Raw genomic sequence first — 22,437 nt, 5'->3', positions numbered from 1 at the left:
TTATGGACTGGAATAGGAGATTAGAATCAGAAATGGTTGAGAATCAATGGCAGAAGTTTAAGGAAATATTTCATTACTCATAGCAAAGACACCATTCCTGTGGGAAAGAAGGATTTTAGGAAGGGAATAAGGCAAACCTGGTTAGCCAGGGAAGTTGAGGATAGCATCCAATTACATTGTTCTTTCAATGTAATGAAGATTAGTGGAAAGTCAGAGGATAAGAAAAGTTTTAAAATCTAATAGAGGCAGAAAGTAAATTTTGAGGATAAACTTGCAAGTAATCTCAAAAGGGGCAGCAAGACCTTCTTTAAATGTACAAAGAGCAACACAAAAGCCAAAATAAATGTCGGGCCCGAAGAGAATAAAGCTGGTGAAATAACAATGGGAAATCGAGAAATGGTAGAGTTGAATGAATATTTTGTATTAGATTTCACAGCAGGGTCACTAATAGCATCCCAAAATTACTAAATATTCAGGGGACAAAAGGACAGAAAAAAAATAGTGTCTATCACTGAAAAAAAAATGCTAAAGAAACTAATAGACGTAACAACCAATAAGTCCCTTGATCCTAGTAGTATTATAATTGGACAGTTAATCCAGAGACTCAGGTAATTTTCTTGGGACCCAGGTTTGAATCCTGCCGTGATAGGTGGAGCTATTTGAATTCAATAAAAATTTGGAATTAAGAGACTAATGATGACCGTGAATCTGTTGTCGATTGTCAGAAAAGTCCATCCAGTTCACTAATGTTCTTTTGGGAAGGAAACTGCCATCCTTGCCTTGTCTAGCTCCAGATGACTCCAGACCCACAGCAACGTGGTTGACTGTTGACTCTGAACTGTCTTCTGGGCAACTTGGGATGGACAATAAATGCTGGCCTAACCAGTGATGCCCTAATCCTATGAATTTAAAAAAAAATTTGTACAAGTCCTGATGGGAGCCCTCGTCCTTGAATCACAAACAAATGAATGCCCAAATTGAACAGTAATAGAGAAAGCAATTGGAGTGTTGCCCTTTATTTGAAAGGAAATGGGACACAAAAGTAGGGAGGTTCTGCTAAAACTATTCAAGGCACTAGTCAGATCACACAAAAGAAAGCAGAAATTGCTGGAGAAACTCAGCAGGTCTGGCATCATCTGTGAGGAGAAAACAATTAATGTCTGAGTCCGGTGATGATTCTTCAGAACTAGTCAGATCGCAGATGAAATATTATGGACAGTTTTGGACCTTATAGCTAAAGAAAGATGTAATGACATTTGGAGGCAGTCCTGAGAAGGTTCATTAGGCTGATACTAGATATGGAGGATTGTCTCATGAGGAAAGGTGAGTAGATTGGGCCTGTACTCATTGGAATGTAAAAGATTGAGAGGCAACCTTTATTGACGAATGCAAAATTCTTCGGGAACTTGACTCTCTGAGTAGAGTTTGCACATTCTCCCTGTGTCTACGTGGGTTTCTTCCGGGTGCTCCAGTTTCCTCCCACAGTCCAAAGATGTGCAAGTCAGGTGAATTGGTCATGCTAAATTGCCCATAATATTAGGTGCATTAGTCAGAGGGCAATGGGTGTGGATGGATTACTTTTCGGAGGATCGGTGTGGACTGGTTGGGCAGAAGGGCCTGTTTCCATACTATAGGGAATCTAATCTAATCTAAACTTAATAGTTTCTGAAAGGGTGTGCGCTAGTGGGAGAGTCTAGGGCCAGAGGGCATAACCTCAGAGTAAGGGGTCGCACATTTAAGATGGATGAAAAATTGTTGATCAATATTCTGGATAAGAGGTCTTCATAATCATTGTAAAAACACACTATCCAATAGAAATGTAATGCAAAGCATATACATATTACTGTTATACTTTATTTACCGCATAAGGCATTTTAATAATGAAACTTTGCCTCCTCATTTGCACCGTTGACTGATGACTCTGACATTATGTTAGATCATGGTATTTGAGGAGAAATTGTCTTGAACTTGAATCAATTGTTGATACTTTGTGACCATTCAATTGAACAAATATATTTACATTGAGCTAAGTAAATTAAATTATAATTAGAACAAAACAGTAAAAAAATTTGCAGTATTTGTAGTTTATAATTTTTGCCAACTTACTGGTTCATAGGTGGTGGCTCAAACAAAGTTTGCTGTAATTTTTATCCCTATAATGTATACGTCTGAGTGCTATTACATGAGAAAAGTGGATGAAGAAAATATACTAACAGCAGAGATGAGTTGTTGAGAGGAACAATGGGAGTGTCCAGGATGGAATAAATTAAGATACAGTAAGAAAAAAAAGTTACTACCAGCAAAAACGAATGTCTTCTTTTTTTAAAAAAACCACGCAAGGTCTGTAACAAACACTACATCGCACAGACAGACAGAAAGGTAGAAAGCTAGCCACCATGATACACAAACACCAACTAGCTACCAAAAGGCATGACCTACCATCACTGGTATCCTTCCAAACAGATGAAGGACACCACTTTGACTGGGACAACACATCCATCCTAGGAAAGGCTAAACAGAGACCTGGCATTCCTAGAGACCTGGCATTCAAATCGGAACTCCATCAATAAACACATTGATTTGGATCCATTTATCAAACTCTGAGGAAAACAAACGGAAATGGTCTCCTAAGGTGGGTGATATCAAGAAACATAAATAGAAAGTGGGACATAACGCCAGCGCTTCACCAGAGGCTTACTGATTATGTGACTTAGCATGGTGACGAAACGTCCAAAAGCAAACCTTTCAGCTCAGCAAACAAACTTACAACCTGAACCTCAACCTGAATGATAAATCTTCTCAAAACTTGCAAAGTAAGAAATAAAGCTTGTAAATGGTCCAAAAATGATGGCTGTTATGATTTCAAGAATGGAAAGAGCTAGAAGATCTGTCATGCACCTACATGTAGGGGTGCATGGAACTAGATAAGGAAGTCGAACAAGTCACTTTATCTTCACAGTGACTTGTCACGGAAAAGAATACAGATAAAACAAGCATTAAGAATACTAGAGAAACTCTGGTCTGGGAGCATCTTGGGGAGAGAAACTGTTAATATTTTGAATCTGGTATTGCTCTTTTTCAGAACTGTGTTGGCAAGTGTTTTTCAAACAGATGTGGCTAGTTCAGAACAAAGTACAGTGGAGTGGATTAATTCAGCTTTGTTCATTTGCTGATAAACTGACTGGTAATTTTAAAAAGTTGTATTTACTAGAAGAGTTTTGTATTCCGAATTTGGAGGAAAGTCCTTGACTCTGACTTCTCTCTCAGTGGCGGTCATTTTAACTTGCTGTTGATGGTGAATATGTGCAATATCAGATTAGTTGAACATTTCCCTTCTCTTTACTGAGTTCAAAGCAGGAGGAATGGCTATTCCAATACAGGATAGATATTCAAGAAGCATTCTTATCTCATTCTGTGAAGAAATCCACAGCAAACCATGGATAATCTTTCCTTTAGCAGCTCAGAGTTTTTGGGGAAATCATAAAGACTGAAATTGTGGATTTTAATTTTTAAATCTCAAAATGCCCTCCTTCCATTGAGCAATGTGTGAAAATCTAATACAAAGTGATCAGTTTTGTGCATTGCAGTTTCTTGATTCTAATGTTGGAACATTTCCAAATGAAAACTGTGTGCAAAGATTGATAATGCTGAATTTTTCGTTTTAGCACTCTTGTTATGAATTGCTCCAGCTAATGTTGAGACAATGATGCTAGCTACTTAGATTGGCCAGCACCCCGCTGAACCAACTAAACTGAGTGATGGACTTCTCACCATGGCATGTTAAATGGCTGCAGGACAACCAACGCTATAGGTTGCGTTTCAGGAAATTCTAGTCAAACTTTGCTCCAAGAACTTACCAAATTGTCAAAAAGAAGCAGATCTGTAATCCTTGCACAGTCTGACCTCCATGTGACTCTGACTACAGCAATACATTGTGCTATTTGAAATGACCTACCAAGCCATCAAGGTGGCTCACCATCACCATCTCAAGGGTAGTTATGGAATGACAAATGCTCGCTTTTCCCATTTATTGCATAAAATGTGAATGAATGAATAAATGAGTTCTTGCTTAATCGCAAAATAAAATTTTAATGGCCCCCACTCTGTATTGTTCCTGTATGTAGTTAAATTGTATTAAATCTGAGATATACAATTAAATACATTCCCTTTACTGTTGCTATAAAGTTCTATGTTCCCATAACTTTAAAATTAATCTCTCCTTAGATGTGATAAAATATTACAAGTATACAATTTGAGATTGGTTAAGACTAGAATAATAATAATGGATTTGAATAATTTTTGATTTTGCGGAGAAACTAGAGAAGTTGCAAAAATTCTCCTTGAATCTGAAAAGATTGAGGAAAGATTTGGCAAGAGTTGAAAATTGTTGAAAAGGATTTTGATAGAGTAAATGAGGAATGTTTTCTCAAACTGTCAGGGTACAGATTTGACTATTTTCACAAGTACAGGAGTGAAGAAAATCTTTGTTTGGAAAGTTGTTACAATCTGGAATTCATTGCATGAAAGTGTAGTGGAAGCCCATTCAAAGATAACTTTCAAAGGGTCGAACAAAGCACGAACTCCCAATATCATTCTGCTTGGTAACTAATAGAGCTTTTCCTCTGCAGCTCCTAACAGTTACTAGTACCCTCTCTACCTGAATTCAGGTTTTCTAGGTCAGCAACTGGAGAGTCTGTAAGTCTACACAAAAGGAAAGCTAACTGTGTGTTGCTTTACGTTCAGGTGTCAAATCAATGTTTCAATTAGATTTGGCTTATGTGCCCTGGTCCCTATGGTAACCTTGTTTTATTGTTCGTTAGAACTAATAGGAAGTTATAGACTCCATTTCACCTTGAAGAGAGAGTTTAAAATGTAGTCATCTTGTAACAGCTAATAGTTATAACAATACAGAAACTCAGGGGTGCAGATGCTAAGAGCTTTAAAGCAGTAATGTGTATATAAGGGCTATAAGAAAACAAATGCAATGCAGAAATTTTATACAAGAAAGTTTAATTTATAATTTTAAATTCATAAATGTTCATTGTAGTTTTGAGTACTCCATTAAGTCCTGGGTTGCCAGTTATGGTGAGGATATCGGAACCAATAAAAAGCTACATGGATATGAAACCGAGAGGGAGAAAGCTTGTCATTACTTTATTATAAAGTGTGCCTCATTCCATGTTGACTTGAGGGATGGTGTGCAACTGGAAAAAGGGCATTGGAGGAAGGAGGGGCAAAAATAGATTTATCAATGACCATAGAGCTAGCAGTGTGGGAAGGTTTGCTATGGTTCACTGTGGCTGTAATTGGAGAGATTTTCTTAATTCAGCCTTTCTATCCATCTAGTTACAAATATCTAATTTCATAATTCAAATGGCTTGCAGTTCAAGGCTTTAGGAGTAAACATGAATGTAGATAAACTGAAACACTTTAGAAAATGGTAGATAGACTAGAGGTTGATAGTACTGTGGGAATTGTGCTTTCTCGGTAAGGTCAGGGGTAGAAGTGGAAATAGTTTGAACAATGGATGACTTATATCTGAGCTTTTGGTAGAGACAGGGTATCTTCAAGTACTTCAGTGAGGACTTTTTTTTATTTTTCATGAAGTTCTTAGTTGAAAAGAAGCTACCAGTTCCTTTGTGAAACAGGGTTCTTTTTAAGTGGAACTAGCAAATCTAGACAAAGGATTTTTTTTCCCAATAGAGAGAGAAATGTACGTGTGGCTCTCTGAATCAGAGGGTTATTTGAAAGTAAAAGATCATTTAGATTTCTGTTGGGAACATCGAGAGTATGCCACATTGCCATGGAGATGGGCTGTACAGGTTAGAGAGGTACCTTTTTTTTGTTTTAATTTATCTTTGTAGTCACTCAGCTTGAAGTGAGGGAGTATCCTAGAAGCTGTAAAGCAGCTGTGAAACAGCTGAACATTGTGAAGTGGTAGGAGCCACAATGAAGAGATACTGGATAAAAAAAACCCATTATGTTTAAAAGTTACCAAGCAAGAATGCTGACACATTTATAGACATGAGGTTTTTGTATTGTTGGAGGCTCATGTAATCAAAGGCTATTGGTTGGATTCCATGAAATCTCATATTTCAGAGAATACCAAAATACTGAGAAGTTCGTGATTTCTAGAAATCTGTGGCACACTCAATTTGATGTTTTAATTAGAATTAAATGAAGCATCAAGATCTCAATGTAGAAAGGAACTCAGAAGTGAAATTAGGAAATGAAAGGGAATTGGATTTATTGTCTTTAATTTTGTTTACTTGTAGTTTTAAGTGGTACTTGTTTTATTTAAAAACACTGAAGTTTATGTTTCTATACAAAAACGAAATCTTGTGACCTGGCTCTTTCATTTAATCTCTGGGATGTCTGAATTTCTCTGAATGTTAATAGTTTGTACATGGGTCATAGCCACCTCTGTTTTTTTTCCCCTTTATGCTGAATTCACATTCTTCTACTTTGTTCAAATTGTACCTTGTAAATTTCACCAGCTTTGAACCTGTTCAAAAATGCAGACGGTAACTTACCCTTGTCACTTAGACGCAAGAAATCTTGGAAAGAGTGCCACACAATTTCCATTTACATTGAGAGCTTAAATTTGGTTCGTTCCTTAATGGTATCGTTCTAAAAGCAATCACAACATATTCTAGAAAATTAGACTGTACAATACTGTTGCTAGTTTGGTTTATCCGATATAAATGCAAATTAAAGTTGCAAATTAGTGTTATACCTTTCATTGCATGCATCACTTATTTCTTGTTTAATGCCTTCCATTTCCACTACTGTTTGGGAAACTATAGACAATCTCCAACATGTTCTGCCCATTGGTGTTTCTTGTCTCCACCATACAGATTCCGCATCATAATTTTCTGAGCCAGTATCCTTACTGACTATTCTATTGATTTATTCCTTCTCAAACAATGGTTCCCAACCTCCTTTCTCTTTTTTTTTCTTCTGACCTTCCTAAGTAATGAATACCCCTGGATGACTAATTCCCATCTTTGGTCATCCTGCAGCCATATCTCAGTAATTGCAACTATATTATAAACACTATTTCTAATTGCTAATTCATCTGTCTTGCTGTGAGTGCAAGATCACCCAATACAGGATGATAGTATGAAAATGTAAGGAGAACCATAATTACAGGGAGTGAAGATAGAGACACTACTGATCATGATAACAGATAAATCGGAGAACGATAATAGAAGATAAAACCCAAGGAGTGCCTCAGGTATCGTTAACAGGTATTTTAGATGTGACTTAAGATACTATTATGCAGTGAATTGTCCTTAATGGAACAACAAGGTGTTCAAAATTGCACGCTGTACAGAAGATTTGGTAGAAGATGATGATGCTGATTAGGTGGAGGGAATTTCACAAGTTGCAGGAGACTTCAGCCCAATAATAAATGTTTCAGTCTCAGCCTCATTCAGTTGCCCCATGTTGGAGAGTGCACGCACATCCATATGTCTGAAGTGTGGTAGTTAAATGGTTATATAGCTTATTTTTGTCAGGTGTTTTAAGTTCTGTTTCAGGTTTGGGGATACAAAATGCTGAAATTCCTAGAGAAAAAAAGTAGTAATTCCTTTTTTTTAAAAAAAAAATCTGAGGTAAACCACGTTACCAGTATGGATGTCATGTCAAACGAAATAGCCTTAATGTTGAGAAGGCTATCTAAGAAAATGTTTATATTACACTGGACATAGAAATGGCAAGACATACATTTTAAGGAAGTCTGGACTTAACAATTTACACAATCTGCACGTTTTAGTTTTCTTTAGTGAGATCTAGCTTCTCAAATAAAAATTGTTTAGCAAATATTATTGTCATCAAGAGACAGGAGTTGAAAGTAAAATGACTAAATGCTTTAAACTATATCGACTGTTTGTTCATCCATTATCTTGTGTATTAAAATCCTACTTGAGCATGTAGGAATAAGTACACTGAACTTCTAGAAAAGAATAAATAATGCATGTGATGATCTTCAATAAAAATGGACATCACCATAGCCGATAATGAGTTTCCAATTGGCAAGAGACTAGCAAAGTTATAGGAATGGGTTTGAAAATAAGGAAGAAGGGATAAGATAGTCAGCAGACTTCTAAAGGGGAAACCGTGTTTAACTAACTTGGAGATTTTTTGAAGTCATAACAAAGGGTTGATGAAGGTTACACTGGTATATACGTGGATTTCCAGAATGTGTTTGATAGTGTCACACCAACAGACTTATAGGGAAAGTTATTAGTAATGGTATAAAAGGAACAGCAGGTACAATCTAAAATTGGATGAGTAATAATCAATATTTTTCAGGCTTGAGGAAGTTGCAGTGGCATTTCTCAGGTGACAATTTCAAAGTCTATAGCTGTCACTAAGCTTGGAAGAATTCTAAACTGTGGAGGAAAATTGTATTGGAATCCCAAAGGATGCAGACCGGTTGGAGTGGGTGGATAAAAGGCAGGTGAGGTTCAATCCAGAGAAGTGTGAGGTGATGCATTTTGATCAGAAGAACATTAAAAGTTGTAACAAAATAGGGGATATAATTCTAAAGGGGGTGCAGGAGCAGAGGGACCTGGGTGTACATGTACAGTGTATGGACCAGGTCAGACCCCTTCTAAACATTTTCAGGTGGAAGCCCGACCCTAACTTTTCTAATTGTTTTAAGCAGGTGTAAAGTGGATGTCCCAGGAGTGATGCAGCTGATCAAATTTCCTCGGTTTTAAACAAAACAGAATTTAATTACAGAGTACAGAATGAACACAAGCCAAAGAACAGAATATCGAATAACTTAACCTTGCCGAAAACCCAACAGATTATCCCAACTTAATGATGCTATTCCAAATGCCTGCAACAGTCCCCATAAATAACCCCTAGGCACAAAGGTAAAATCAGACACAAGTTCTTACAGGAGAGAGAGATGGCAGAGAGATTTAGCATAGAACCTCCTTCTACTGTAGCTGTATCTTTGGAATCCCCAAGTTAGCAGCTCTGAACAATCAGACTGCTAAAACCAAAACAAACCAGAGAAAAGTTTTTAGATGGGAGAACTAGCCACTTGACTTTTCATTGTACACATTTTTTTAAAAATCGTAAAGGCTTCTTCAAGCATATAAGCTCAGACATATTGGAACCTCTGTCCTTACGTGCCCTCTGGAAAAAACACCCAATGACAGCATAACCTTGTTAAAGGAGCAGTGTCATCTCAACAGATTATTGAAGATGGCAGGACAGATGCAGAGACCATACATATTACAATAAAGCATGCACTGGTCTTGATTTTATTATATAAAAGCATCAGGTATAAGCACAGGCCAGTGATGTTGAACTTATACAAAATACTTGTTAAACCTCAGTTGGAGTATTTTGTAGTTGTGGATGCCTCATAAGAAAGATGTGAATGCATTGGAGTATGGAAGCAATTTACATGAGTTTTTCCAGGGATGAAGAGTTTCAGTTACGAGGATGTATTGAAGAAGTTGGGTCTGTTCTCATTGGAGCAGAGAAGTAAAGAGGAGATTTGTTAGGAGTTTCTAAAATCATGAGTAGTCTGGATAGAGTAGATTTGGAGAAGCTGTTTCTGGTTGTAAAAAGGGAAAAAAATGAGACGACATAGACTTAAAGTGATGTACAAAAGAAGCCAGGGTGACGTAAGAAAAATAATATTTTATATCATAAGTATGTAGTATATGGAATGCTCTGCCTGAAAATGTGGTGGAGGCAAGTTCAATTGAGGCATTTAGAATGGCATTGGTTGATTATGGATCAAAATGGTGTGGTGAGATATGGGGAAAAGGCAGGAAATTGTGCCTACATCAGTTGTTACCTAGTGCCAGTGGGGAAAATGGCCTCCTTATTTGCTGTAAAAATTCTGTGGTCTTGCATCTCAGAGATATGCCAGTTAGATTTGGTGAGTCAACAATAATTATAAGGTAAAGAGCATTAGTGGAATAGATAATGAAGAAATGGATAAGGACTGGACTGGGACCATTGGCTAAATTCTTAGCTAACAATGGGAGGTATGGAATTTGGTAGTGATGAATTTAAGAGTGTGTGTATAACTGTGAGCAATGAGGTACTTAACACAGCAGTGGAAATTGCTTTATTAATAATATGAGCAAAATAAATCACCGTAGCATGGGCAATCCATTAAAGCAATTGCTGCAAATGCTTGTCAGCTATGTTCCATTTCATTTGGTTTTTATTTGAACATCTCTCTGGTATTCGGGATTAACTCTTGACTTTGAAACAGGCTATAATTATAGGTTTTCTTTGATCACTTGAACTTGTGCAGGGAAGAGGACATTCATTAATGCTGAGGTTTTAGATAAAATTTGGTGATCCTTCTAGCATTATGTAAGGCCTTCAGAAATAAAATCTTAATCCAGGAGACATGGCATATTAAAAAATAAGGAAGAAAGATTGGAAAGCAGCAGGTAAAGTTGTAGGACGTGATGACAGCAATGGAATTTTCCAGCATAGCAACTAAAATGTTAGGATGCCTTCCTCATCATACATTTAAAGTCCAAACAAATCATAAAAAGTGATGAGATGCCGTGCACTTTGTACGTAAATATACTAGACAATATTAGGACCAAGATTGCAACAAACTAAGAGCCAACTGAATATGGGCAAAATGTTAGATGTGTAGGATGAGGTTATTTCCCTCCGTCCACTAGATTAGAGTGGTGCTGGAAAAGCACAGTACGTCAGGCAGCATTCGAGGAGCAGAAAAATCGACATTTTGGGCAAAAGCTCTTCATCAGGAATAGAGGCAGGGTGCCTGCAAAGTGGAGAGATAAATGAGAGGGGGCTGGGGGTGGGGAGAAAGTAGCATAGAGTACAATAGATGAATGGGGGTGGGGATGGAGGTAGTAGGTCAGAGGAGGGTAGGGGAAGGTAGCAAAGAGTATGATGGGTGAATGGGGGTGGGGTTGGAGGTGATAGGGTGGAGTAGATATGTGGAAAGGAAGATAGGCAGGTCGGACAGGTCATGAGGGCGGTGCAGAGCTGGGGTGAGGTGAGGTTGGGGAAGGGGAAATGAGAACTGGTGAAATCCACATTGATGCCATGGGGTTGAAGTGTTTCGAGGTGGAAGATGAGGCTTTTGCCTGAAACGTCGATTTTCCTGCTCCTTGGTTGCTGCCTGACCTGCTGTGCTTTTCCAGCACCACTCTAATCTAGACTCTGGTTTCCAGCATCTGCAGTCCTTGTTTTTACCTTTATTTACCTCTGTTACAACCAAATGTTGGCACCAAAGAAACATATAAGCCCGTATATGCTAGTGATTGGAAGAATGCCTTCATTTTTGGGAGAGAAAGAAATCTTGGATAAATATACAAGATGAGGGACAGGAGGTAAGATCTATGAATTGACAAAATGAAGTAAAGATTTTGGGTGGGGGGGGGAGAGGTTCATGTCTTATTAGCTCTGATTGAGGCAGAACAACAACTGAAAGATGTAGTTTGACAAAAAGCAAAGCTTAACAAGCAGATTGATGACTTCACAAGTAGAAGCCCTTATGATCAAGACGTTTTAATGGATACAAAAAATGAGAAGTTGATAAAACAAACAAAAAGATGCACAACTGGGAAGAGGTTTAGTGTAAATTAAGAGTTGCCATAGTTCTAACAAACAAGCTGCTCTCATTGCAGGTAAACATGAGTCACCACACCTTGGGCAAAGAGAGAGGTTGAAAAGGAGACTCCTTCATCATAATCTCAGTTGGTGCAGGAATTGAACCCATGTTGGTGGCTTCACTCTGCATTGCAAATCAGTTGTTTGTGTCACCCTTATTTGGTGCATACATTGAAGTTTGGATGTATTGCATTACTCCTGCTGGGCTGTGCAGCTAAACTGATTAATTAGAAGCATGGGATTATTGGTGGAAAACTGATTTTTAAAAAGTAGTTTGGGACATTGGTGCAGAAGGAGGATCCCCTCATGGGTCTGCTCCAGGTTGGAGGAGGTCATATCTGCTGACTGCCCCTCTTCTGTGGTTATGTTTGTGTCCAGGTATCCTTGACGAGGGAGCACATGATATCCATTCATACTCTTAATGCTTTGAAAGAGAGGTGTGTACCATGGAGGATGCAGTGTTTTATATTTCCCCTCCAACTCCATTTTGATTTAGCTCCTCATCTACCCTCGCTTTTGATAGTTTTGGTAGTGACAAAGTCGCTCAGGAATGTGTGATAGCTCTTCTGGGTATAAAGAAAGTGGGGGAAAAAAGAAAAGAAACTCAGAAGGCTCTTGTGCAGTGGTAGTGTCCCTACCCTTTGACCAGGGAGCCTAGGTTAAAGCCCTACATGCTCCAGAGGTGTGTAATATCTCTGAACAAGCCAATGAGAAAATATATGAAAAGTAACCTGAGTGATTTGGTGGGAGGAAAATGCAAATTAGCTGTGTGAGATGGTACTTGAAAGGGGCAGCCAGCACATGCAGATGGATATACACAGAAAAAGTGCCCTTGTTGGAGCATGAGAGGTGAAAGCCAGAATAGTGGCCTGAGGTTTTGATAAGATATTTGGTGATCAATATGTTAGGTAGGTTTGATTTTCCTGCAGCAGTAAAAATTATCTTCAAGATCACTTTAGTTCATTTAGTAAGGAATGTAAGTCAATAACTATAAAAGCTGTATTTTTTTTTGCAGGGTGAAAAAATTCAAGGAAATATTTTTGAAATCACCTAAAGAAACAGGCTATGTAGAAAGGAGCTTTGAAAATTAAATAACTGTGCATCATTCAATCCATAAACAATGAGATTATAGTATTTCTCAGTTAGATCCATCTTAGTGAAAGTAGATGGCATTCAGCTTAATGCAGATCCATTACTGTTCTACTAGAATTACAGAGAAGCTGACTGGCATCTTTGTGATGCATGTGGGTTATTTTCTGTTGGGAGGTCCTATGGAATTTTATCAATATGTACTGCATAAAAAGGGAATTTAAAATTGGAAGTTGTCCAATTAACCGCAGTCTTACTTGGAATGTGTTAATCATGACCTTATGTTGGACTACTCTTCATTAAAACACGACTTTGCATCGAGGGAAGAAACAGATCTATTCAGAAATTTGGTTGAATGGTTAAATTGGTGTAGTCCAACAAGTTGCAAAGTCGGCTATGATGTATTTGAATTGAGTACTGCATTGAAACATGCTACTGGACAAAATTTTGAGGAAACAAAACATGAAAGGCTTTAAATTCTGAAAAATATACACTTAAGTTCCTAGCCATATCTTTTAGAAAATATGAAGCTTGTCCTTTTCAATAATGCTTCTCATGCTTTCATATGCTGTTCAAATATATTTTTGATGGAAATGATAATAGTGTTGTCTAGTGACTGGGAAGTCAAGAAAATAAAAAAGTAGTTGAAAGTACATCAGCTGCTGAAACTAGTAGAAAGTATATCAGTTATAGTAATGCAATATTCTAATACAAAGAGCAATCTGAGAAAAGTTGCATGTAGAATGTTATGTTTATAACCATTCTCTTTGGGACACTGTACATTTGACAAAGGGTGAGACTAAGAATAGGTTGGATAAATGTGGTTTTTTTAAAAAGTTTCTAAAATGAAGTGGATTGACTTAAATTATTATAGAGCTTTAGAGATGGAAAGCACAGAAATAGATCCTTCAGTCCAACTCCTCCATGCCGATCAGATATCCCAATCTAGTCCCACTGCCAGCACTCGGCCCTGATCCCTCCAAACCATTCCTATTCATATACTCATCCAGATGCAATTGTACTGGCCTCCACCATTTCTTCTGGCGGCTCGTTCCACACATGTACCACCCTCTGTGTGAAAACGTTGCCTATTCCCAAGAGTAGGTCAGGTTTTGCACCTTCTCTAGTAGGTATATTCCCATGCTGAATCAGAAAATTTTCTTGTGCATACTTAACACTATGGCAATCCCAGTCTGTTTGGAAATCTTCTATTATAACCCCTCTATTATTCTTACAGATAACTGAGATCTCCTTCCAAATTTGTATCTCAATTTTTCTGACTATTTGGGGTCTATAATACAAACCCAATAAGGTGATCATCCCTTTCTTATTTCTCAGTTCCACCCAAATAACTTCCCTGGATGTATTTCCGGGAATATCCTCCATCAGCACAGTTGTAATGCTATCCCTTATCAAAGATGCCACTCCCCCTCCTCTCTTGCCTCCCTTTCTATCCTTCCTGTAGCATTTGTAGCCTGGAACACTAAGCTGCCAGTCCTGCCCATCCCTGAGCCATGTTTCTGTAATTGCTATGAAATCCCATTTCCATCTTCTTAACCATGCCCTGAGTTCATCTGCCTTCCCAGTTAGGCCCCTTGCATTGAAATAAATGCAATTTAATTTAGCAGCCCCACCTTGTTCTCTGCTTTGTCCCTGCCTGCCCTGACTGTTTGTTTGATTTGCTTCTTTTTCCAACTGTACCTGTCTCAGATTGATTAGTTTCCTTACTATCTCCCTGGGTCCTACCCCACCAGCTTACTAGTTTAAATCCTCCTGAGCAGCTCTAGCAAATCTCCTTGCCAATATATTAGTCCCCTTCCAATTCAGGTGCAATCCATCTTTCTTGTACAGGTCAATTCTACCCCAGAAGAGATTCTAATGATTTAAAATGTGAATCCTTCTCCCATACACCAGTTCCTTAGCCATGTATTTATCTGCTCTACCTCCTATTCCTACCCTTACTAGCTTGTAGCGCTGGAAGTAATTCAGATATTACTACTCTCTAGGATCTCCTTAAATTCCTGCCAACCTCTCTATATTCTCCCTTTAGAATCAAATCCTTTTCCTTTCCTATATCATTGGTTCCGATGTGTACAAAGACCTCCTGCTGGTCCTTCTGCACCCTCTCTAAGACATCCTTGATCCTGGCACCAGGGAAGCAACACACCATTCTGATTTTTCGCTGCTGGCCACAGAAACGTCTGTCTGTGCCTTGGACTAGAGAGTCTCCTAATGCACTTGATCTCTTGGAACCCAACGTACCCCTCATTGCATTAGAGTCAGTCTCGATACCAGAAACTTGGCTGTTCGTGCTACATTCCCCTGAGAATCCATCACCCCCTACATTTTCCAAAACAGCATACTTGTTTGAAATGGAGATAGCCACAGAAGACTCCTGCACTTGCTGCCTACCTCTCTTACCTTTCCTGGAGTTAACCCATCTATGTGACTGTAGCTGCAACTTTTCTCCCTTCCTACACTGCGATCTATCACATCCTGTTGCTGTTATAAATTCCTCATTGCCTCTAACTGTCTCTGTAACCGATCCATTCGATCGGATAGGATTTTGCAACCAACGGCATTTATTGCAGATATAATCCTCAGTAATGCATAACCTTGCCCTGAACTCCCGTGTCCAACAAGAAGAGCGTACAGTTCTACTAAAAGCCAGTTTTTTTGCTCTTTCAATCTACAGACCCCTCTCTTATGAAGGAAGATTGAGGGAGCTTGGACCCTTCTGACTGGACCCAGAAAGTAACACTGTCTTATTCCTCTACAAAACACTGCTCCAGGTTAACTTAATGCTTGTGCCTCATTATTAAACTTAAAGGTAAAAGCCAAATCTCGATAAAGCACATAATCAAGAAGGAACCCACTCTACTTACTCAATCGGGGATAGTGGAGGGAACTTGTGCCTGGAGTCAGAGGAGGTAGGGGAGGTCCTCAACCAATACGCTGCTTCAGTATTCACTAGTGAGAGCAACATTGTTGTTTGTGAGGACAACGTGCAACAGGCCTATACGCTTGAACAGGTTGATGTTGAGGAGGGCGATGTGTAAGAAACCTTGAAAAACATGAGGATCGAAATGTCCCCGGGCCAGATAGGATATGTTCCTATTGTCCATAATCGTCCAGATAGGACCGTTCTTGATGAAGGGCTCATGCTTGAAATGTCGATTCTCCTGCTCCTCAGGTACTGCCTGACCTGCTGTGCTTTTTCCAACACTCTCTCAACTCTGATCTCCAGCATCTGCAGTCCTCACTTCCTACCAGATAGGATATACCTAAGGTAGCGACGGAAGAGATGGCTGCCACTTTGGTGATGATTGGAGGGTTGCAAATGCTATTCCCTTGTTCAAGAAAGGAAGCAGGAATAACCCTTGGAACCACAGACCAGCTAGCCCCATGCCGATGGTGGGCAGATCACCAAAGAGGATTCAGAGGGACAAGATGAATGATTATTTGGAGAAGAATAGGTTGGCCACAGATAGTGAGCATGGCCCAGTCGGGGTAAGTCATGCCCTACAAGCCCCAGTGAATTCCTTGAGAATATGACAAAATACATTGGTAGAGCAGTGAACACTGTATACATGGATCTCAGCAAGTTGCCTGACGAGGTGCCTCATGGTAGGCCCATTCAGAACCCAAGGAGGGATGGGATACAGAGAAATCTGGCCATCAGACCCAGAACAGGCTGGCCCATAGAAGACAGAGGGCTGTGGAAGACTGAAAGTATTCAGCCTGGAGCCCAACGACCAGATGTGTTCCGCAGGGATCTGCCCTGGGACCTCTACTCCCCAAGACTTCCACAAATGACTTGAATGAGGAAGTGGAAGGGTGGGTCAGTAAGCTTGCCGATGACGTGAAGGTTGTTGGAGTTGTGGTGGTGAAGAGGACTGTTGTAGGTTGCAACGGGAGATTGGCAGGTTACGAGCTGGGCTGAAAAGTGTTAGATCGAACTGAACCCGGAAAAGCATGAAGTGACTCATTCTCGAAGGTTGAATTTGAATGCAGATTACAGGGTTAAAGGCAGGATTCTTAGCAATGTGGAGGAACAGAGGGATCATAGGGCCCATGTCCACAGATCCCCCAAAGTTCTCATTCATGTTGTTAGGGTTGTTAAGAAGGTGGATGGTGCGCTGGCCTTCACTAGCAGGGGGTTTGAGCTCAAGACCTGCGAGGCCATGCTGGGAATATTGTGTTCAGTTCCAATTGTCTCATTATAGGAAATATGTGGAAGCTTTACAACTGGTGTAGTATTCTCTTAAGGTTAACATCCAGGTTCCATTGATAATAAGGAAGGCAAAAGAAATGCTAGACTTTATTTCAGGAGGGCTAGAATACAAAGTAGGGATGTGCTACTGAGCTGTATGATGCTCTTGTCAGACCGCATCTGGAACATTGAGCAGTTTTGGGCCCTGTATCAAAAGAAGGATGTGTTGGTCTTCATACGGGGTTTAAAAGAATTACCTGGGGATGATACATTTCTCATATGAGAAGAGGTTGAGAACTCTGGGTCTGTACTCAGTCCAAATTAGAAGGATTGGGGGGGGTGGAATTCTCATTGAAACTCACGGAATACTGAGACATCTGGATGCAGTGGAAGTCGAGAAGATGTTTCCATTAGTAGGAGAGACTAGAACATGAGGGCACATCTCAGAGTAAAGGGACAACCTTTAAAAAAACACTTATAGATGAGAGGAAGGAAAGTACCAAGAGACTCATCTGGGCATGGACCCTTTGCACAGAATATTGCTGTGTTGTACATTCTGTGCAAGATGGTATGCCATGTCTTAATATTATAAATTCTTCAATGAAATACCAAATAATTTCACTTACTTACATTCTGTGATTTTAAAGGCCTCAATAAACACAACTAGGGCAAAGACTCAGCTTTAATATTATAGTTAATAACAATTTGTTTTTCCTTTAAATGTCAGAAGCTGAAGTGTATGATGGCCTGCTAAATCAATATTTTGATGCCATTGGAATTCCTATCTGAAAATTTACCAGTACACATCTCATAGGAGTTGGTTGACTTAGTTGGCTGGGCTGCTGGTTTGCGATGCAGAGTGATGCCAACAGCATGGGTTCAATTCTTGAACCAGCTGAGGTTACCATGAAGGACTCTCCTTCACCTTTCCACACACCTGAGGTATGGTGATCCTCAGGTTAAACCACCATCAGTTGGCTCTCTCTGAGAGCAGTGCAATGGTCCTGTAGCAACTTTACCTTTAAACATCTCAAAAATACCTTGGCAGAGAATTCAGAAACCCACTTTCTTTAAGATTCAGTACATGAAGATTGGCAGGACTAAGACTAAACTTGGTTGTACACCAACCCAGAACACTAAGGGGCAACAGAAGTATTGTGATTGATAATGTCACTGATTAATATTGGATAATGCATCACAGTCCTCACCACAAAGACTTTGTCTGTGACTTGATCTATTTAATTATTATGGGAGAAACCCAATGTAAAGGCTCAGTTAAGCTCTGGGTGGTATCAGTGTGCACCTGGAGGGTAACAAACTTGGGTCTTTGGAGAGGAATAGTGGAGATGAGGTGATAAATTGCAATATCATAGAAGGCAAGGATAGATAACTATAATAATCTGGCCTGGCACCAGATGTTTAAGAATGCAGGAATTGGATGTTATGGAGTGGTTTTCAACTGGTGTGCTGTAACAAGGTGAGAAGCTTACCATGAAATGTTTTTGATCGTGCTGCCAATCTGCTCTGGAGCCTGTGTCTGTTATTGAAGGCAGTATGTGCTGCTATTTGTCACCGTGCATACACAGTAAAGAAATCCATTCAGTTATTCAGTTCGTGTGCCTCGATCTTGAAAAGATTGGGAACCAGTGATCCTATGGACTGAACTTGGAAAAGGTAATGCAGATGGATTGGCAGGGAGATGAAAGAAGAATGAAATTGAAACAGCGACCAGCATCAGAACATAAGCTAGATTTTGGGCAAGGAGATAGGAACAGAGAAAAGGAATTGCAGCCGAATGCTTTTAGCTTAGAAACGGAAAGCAACCTGAATTTCATATAAGGATGACTATAACAGGAGGACAAATTTTCAGCTGATACAGTTTTGTAAAAGATTGCTAGAATGAAAGAGCTAAGACTCTAATTGCAAACAAGAAAATGACTTGTATTACCAGTTTTCAAAACCACAGTCCATCACTGCCTCAAGTAGTGCCGTTTTCCTCCTGAGCAGTCCAGTTTGGATCCAAAATGGGGAAATCCGATGTTATTGTATTTTGCAAAAAAACTATCTTGACACAAGAATTACAGATAATCTTCAAAGAAATGTTATTTAAACAGCTGAAAAAAAATTTGTGACTTTGAACAAAAAATACATAATGTCTGGAATCACTAACTAAAGGGAATTTGAAAAGCTGAATGATATGGCATATGAAAAATGTAAATAACTTTGTGAGGCAAGACTTAACATATGAAAAATCACTTTTGTTATATTTAATTCAGTTTTATTCAAAGATTGAATCTTCAAAACCTTTTATTAAAAGAGAATTGGGTAATCTGTTAAAATGTAGCAAATAGTTAAGCAAGAGATTGGGCTTAATTGCTTAATTGATGGGTAGATAATAAAAAGGGAACTGAATGTTCCACTACCCACATGGGTGTTTTTCTGATGGTGGAACATACAGAATAAAGCTTTTGCACAATAGTCTTTTTACTGTGTCACTATATATGCACACACAAGTGTAGGTGATTGGAGAAAAATATAAGCACCACTGCTGGGCCTCCTTTGGGTGTGGGGGTGGGGGGAGGGGAATTTTAGAAATAAATAAATAAGGAACTGGAATGGTGCTTGGATCCAACGTTATACATCAGTTGGAGGATGCTCAAGTGTGTGGTGGAATTCCATCTGTGTGTGCTTGGATGGAATTTCACATTTACTCAAAGGTCCTGAACCCCTCTCAGGAGCCTGAGCTGCCTCCTGAATATGTGTTGTATGTCTTTTCACCTTTGCAAAGAGCCAGTTTTTGTATAGGGTGCTGCTGCACACCATCCACCTCATCTCTTACATCCAGATGTGTGCATCCCCAGTGGAGGGCTGTCTACACAGGAGTCCTCCATTTTCCTGTTGGGGAACAATGATGGAAGGTGTTGCATGCAGCAGTCCCTCACAATCATAGATTGTGGTGGTTCATAGACTCCCAACCCAACTGTTTATTTTGTGGCGCTGTGGAGTCCATGGACCATGTATATATTGTCATGTTTTTGGCTTTTCTTCAATCCCATTCTCCTGGCCTTTGGGCACCCAGTGCAGAGAGGTGTGGACAGATTGAAAGACCTCCTTGTGGGTCTGTTTCAGGGCTTGGCCAGGCTGGCTATAAAAGGTGGAGGGGGGTCAAGGTAGTGGCCCTTGGAGGGGATGAGGTCTGCCAACTACCAACCTCTCTTCCACAGTTATGTTCGACTCTGGGTGTCATTGGAGAGGGAGTGAGCAGTGTCTACCAATATTCTCAATGCCTTTAGAGGGAGGTGGCCATGGGGAAGGGGGGTGTGTGGAATAGTGTTTTACTTTCTCCCTACAACTCCATTTTGATTTTGTCCCCCTCCCTTTCTCCCTACCTGCCTCAATTTTTTTTTAATGTCAACATCCCCCTTAAGAGGCTTGCTTGTCAGTATGCAGTTGGCCATGTGGGTGTTTTCCTGGTGTTGGGAAAAATATATATGATCAACGCTGTCCGTAATGGTGTCTATTTCTGTCTCCCGATATATTTTTTAAAATATATTTTATATAACCACAAGTGATTTGGGATTTTTAAAAGAAAGGATATTATTTGATCCTACATTTGAAAAAATGTTTTAAAAAAGCAAAGAAAAACACAGAACCAGAGGGCCACCTTGTCCATACCCCTGGACCAGGATGCCCAGGCTCAAATCCTAGGAACCCATTAAAAAAATGGAGTACCACAGGTAATTTGGTGATTAAAAAGAAACAAGTCATTTGGTTGTGCCCCCAGTTCTGAGAAAAGGTCATTCAGCCTGAAAACATTAACTCTGATTTTTCTGCACATGCTGAGCTTTCCCAGCACTTTCTTTTTTGTTTCTGTTTAACTCAAGAACTGACAATCAACAGTTATATTTTCATACAATAGATATTACATTAGTAGCATTTCATCTCCATAAAAGTAACTTGCCTTGAATGATCCCTAATAAAGGGTTTCCACTTCTTTCTTAATCTGTATCCGATAAACAGAGCATTCTCCATAACTATTTGAAATGCAAAATTAAAAAAAAATCTGCTTTTCTTAATTAGAGTACTGAGTAGAGGAGCAGAGGCAAAATCTTAAGAGAATTGATTTTTTCTTATAGGCTCATTGTGACTGGACAAGTATAGACCGGAAATATATAATTATGATTATTCAAGTAACAATGAGAGAGGGTGATTTGTAATTGATTGATTCTGAAAAGTTTTGAGTTTTACAAACCTTTAAAATTGAAAAGTAATCAATTCCTAATAGATTAAATGCACTGCATTTGTATGAATTGGTGTTAACTTAAGAAAATGTCTTCCCTAAAGATTTCCTTTTCTTTGCTAGGTAAATGGAGGTCTTCTTCGAATTTTTCCAGAAGGAAAATTACAGTTTGCAGATATTGAACCAAAGTTTGACAGGCTGCTATTTTTCTGGTCCGATCGACGCAATCCTCATGAAGTTCAACCTGCTTATGCTACAAGGTAATCCTATGAAGTCCTTTTAATTGGAACAGGAGCTAAAATTATATGATCACCTTCATAGTCATCATTCTCCATTTACCTCGGCATACTGTTGTCCTCGGAAGAAAAATTATATGGATAATGCACATTAAAGATGTTAATGTGCTCAGTCCTCCTAAGGAGGTCTCAATATAGTTAAAATTGTTTGTTTGGGAGAAGATTTGTAGCTCGGGTGCTTGTTGTGATTCTGTTCGCTGAGCTGGGAGTTTTTGTTGCAAACGTTTCGTCCCCTTTCTAGGTGACATCCTCAGGAGGCTCCCAAGCACTGAGGATGTCACCTTGAAAGGGGACAAAACGTTTGCAACAAAAACTCCCAGCTTGGCGAACAGAACCACAACATAGTTAAAATTGACTCATTTGCTTGGTATCAGAAATTTTCATATTCGGTTGGACCAAAATATGGAGAAAAATCAGCTACATGCTCAAAATTATTGTGGTTAGACAAGGTATACTACTGAGGGCCATTTGCTGTATGGTTTTTATCAACTGCCTGTGAATACTTTCCAGTTTGTGGTAAAAGTAACTGGAGCGCAATATCACAGAATTTGTATGGAATAGAAGGAGGTCTTTTGTTCTCGTTCCTTTTTTTTGAGTGCAAACAGCTTTTCTATCCAATCCATTCATGATTTGAAAACTACTATCTGATCTCCTCCTCAGGCTATTCTCGAAGAGGACAGTTTCAACTACTTCAATCTACTTTACAACTGAAGTTTCACATTCCTGGAACCATTCTTGTAAATTTCTTTGCATTCTGTTTAATGCATTCAGATCTTTCCTATAATGTGGCACCCACAACTGTACTCAATACTCCAAGTGAGTTATAACAAGTGTCTTATGCAAGGTCAGCATCACCTCCTTGCACTTTTACTCTGTCTTTATTAAGAAAGTTGATGACACTGTATGTTTGACATACAACCTTCTGCAAGTCTATTGTGTGGTACTGTATCAATATCTGGAAA

General features: G+C 39.2%; 1 protein-coding gene across 4 annotated transcripts in view; it reads left to right on the top strand.

Annotated features, from left to right (window-relative positions):
* Positions 1 to 22,437, top strand: part of egln1a (egl-9 family hypoxia-inducible factor 1a) — a 96,739-nt gene that overhangs the window by 57,913 nt on the left and 16,389 nt on the right. For all 4 annotated transcript variants that reach the window (XM_060852733.1, XM_060852729.1, XM_060852723.1 and 1 more), the window contains exon 3: positions 21,303 to 21,439. In XM_060852733.1, the coding sequence (XP_060708716.1) occupies positions 21,303 to 21,439 (137 nt within the window). The remainder of the gene's footprint in view (positions 1 to 21,302; positions 21,440 to 22,437) is intronic.

The sequence above is a fragment of the Hemiscyllium ocellatum genome, chromosome 3 (genome assembly GCF_020745735.1).
Source record: "Hemiscyllium ocellatum isolate sHemOce1 chromosome 3, sHemOce1.pat.X.cur, whole genome shotgun sequence".
Taxonomy (NCBI): domain Eukaryota; kingdom Metazoa; phylum Chordata; class Chondrichthyes; order Orectolobiformes; family Hemiscylliidae; genus Hemiscyllium; species Hemiscyllium ocellatum.
The sequence above is the reverse complement of the archived record's forward strand: the minus strand, read 5'-3'. Positions and strand labels throughout refer to the sequence as shown.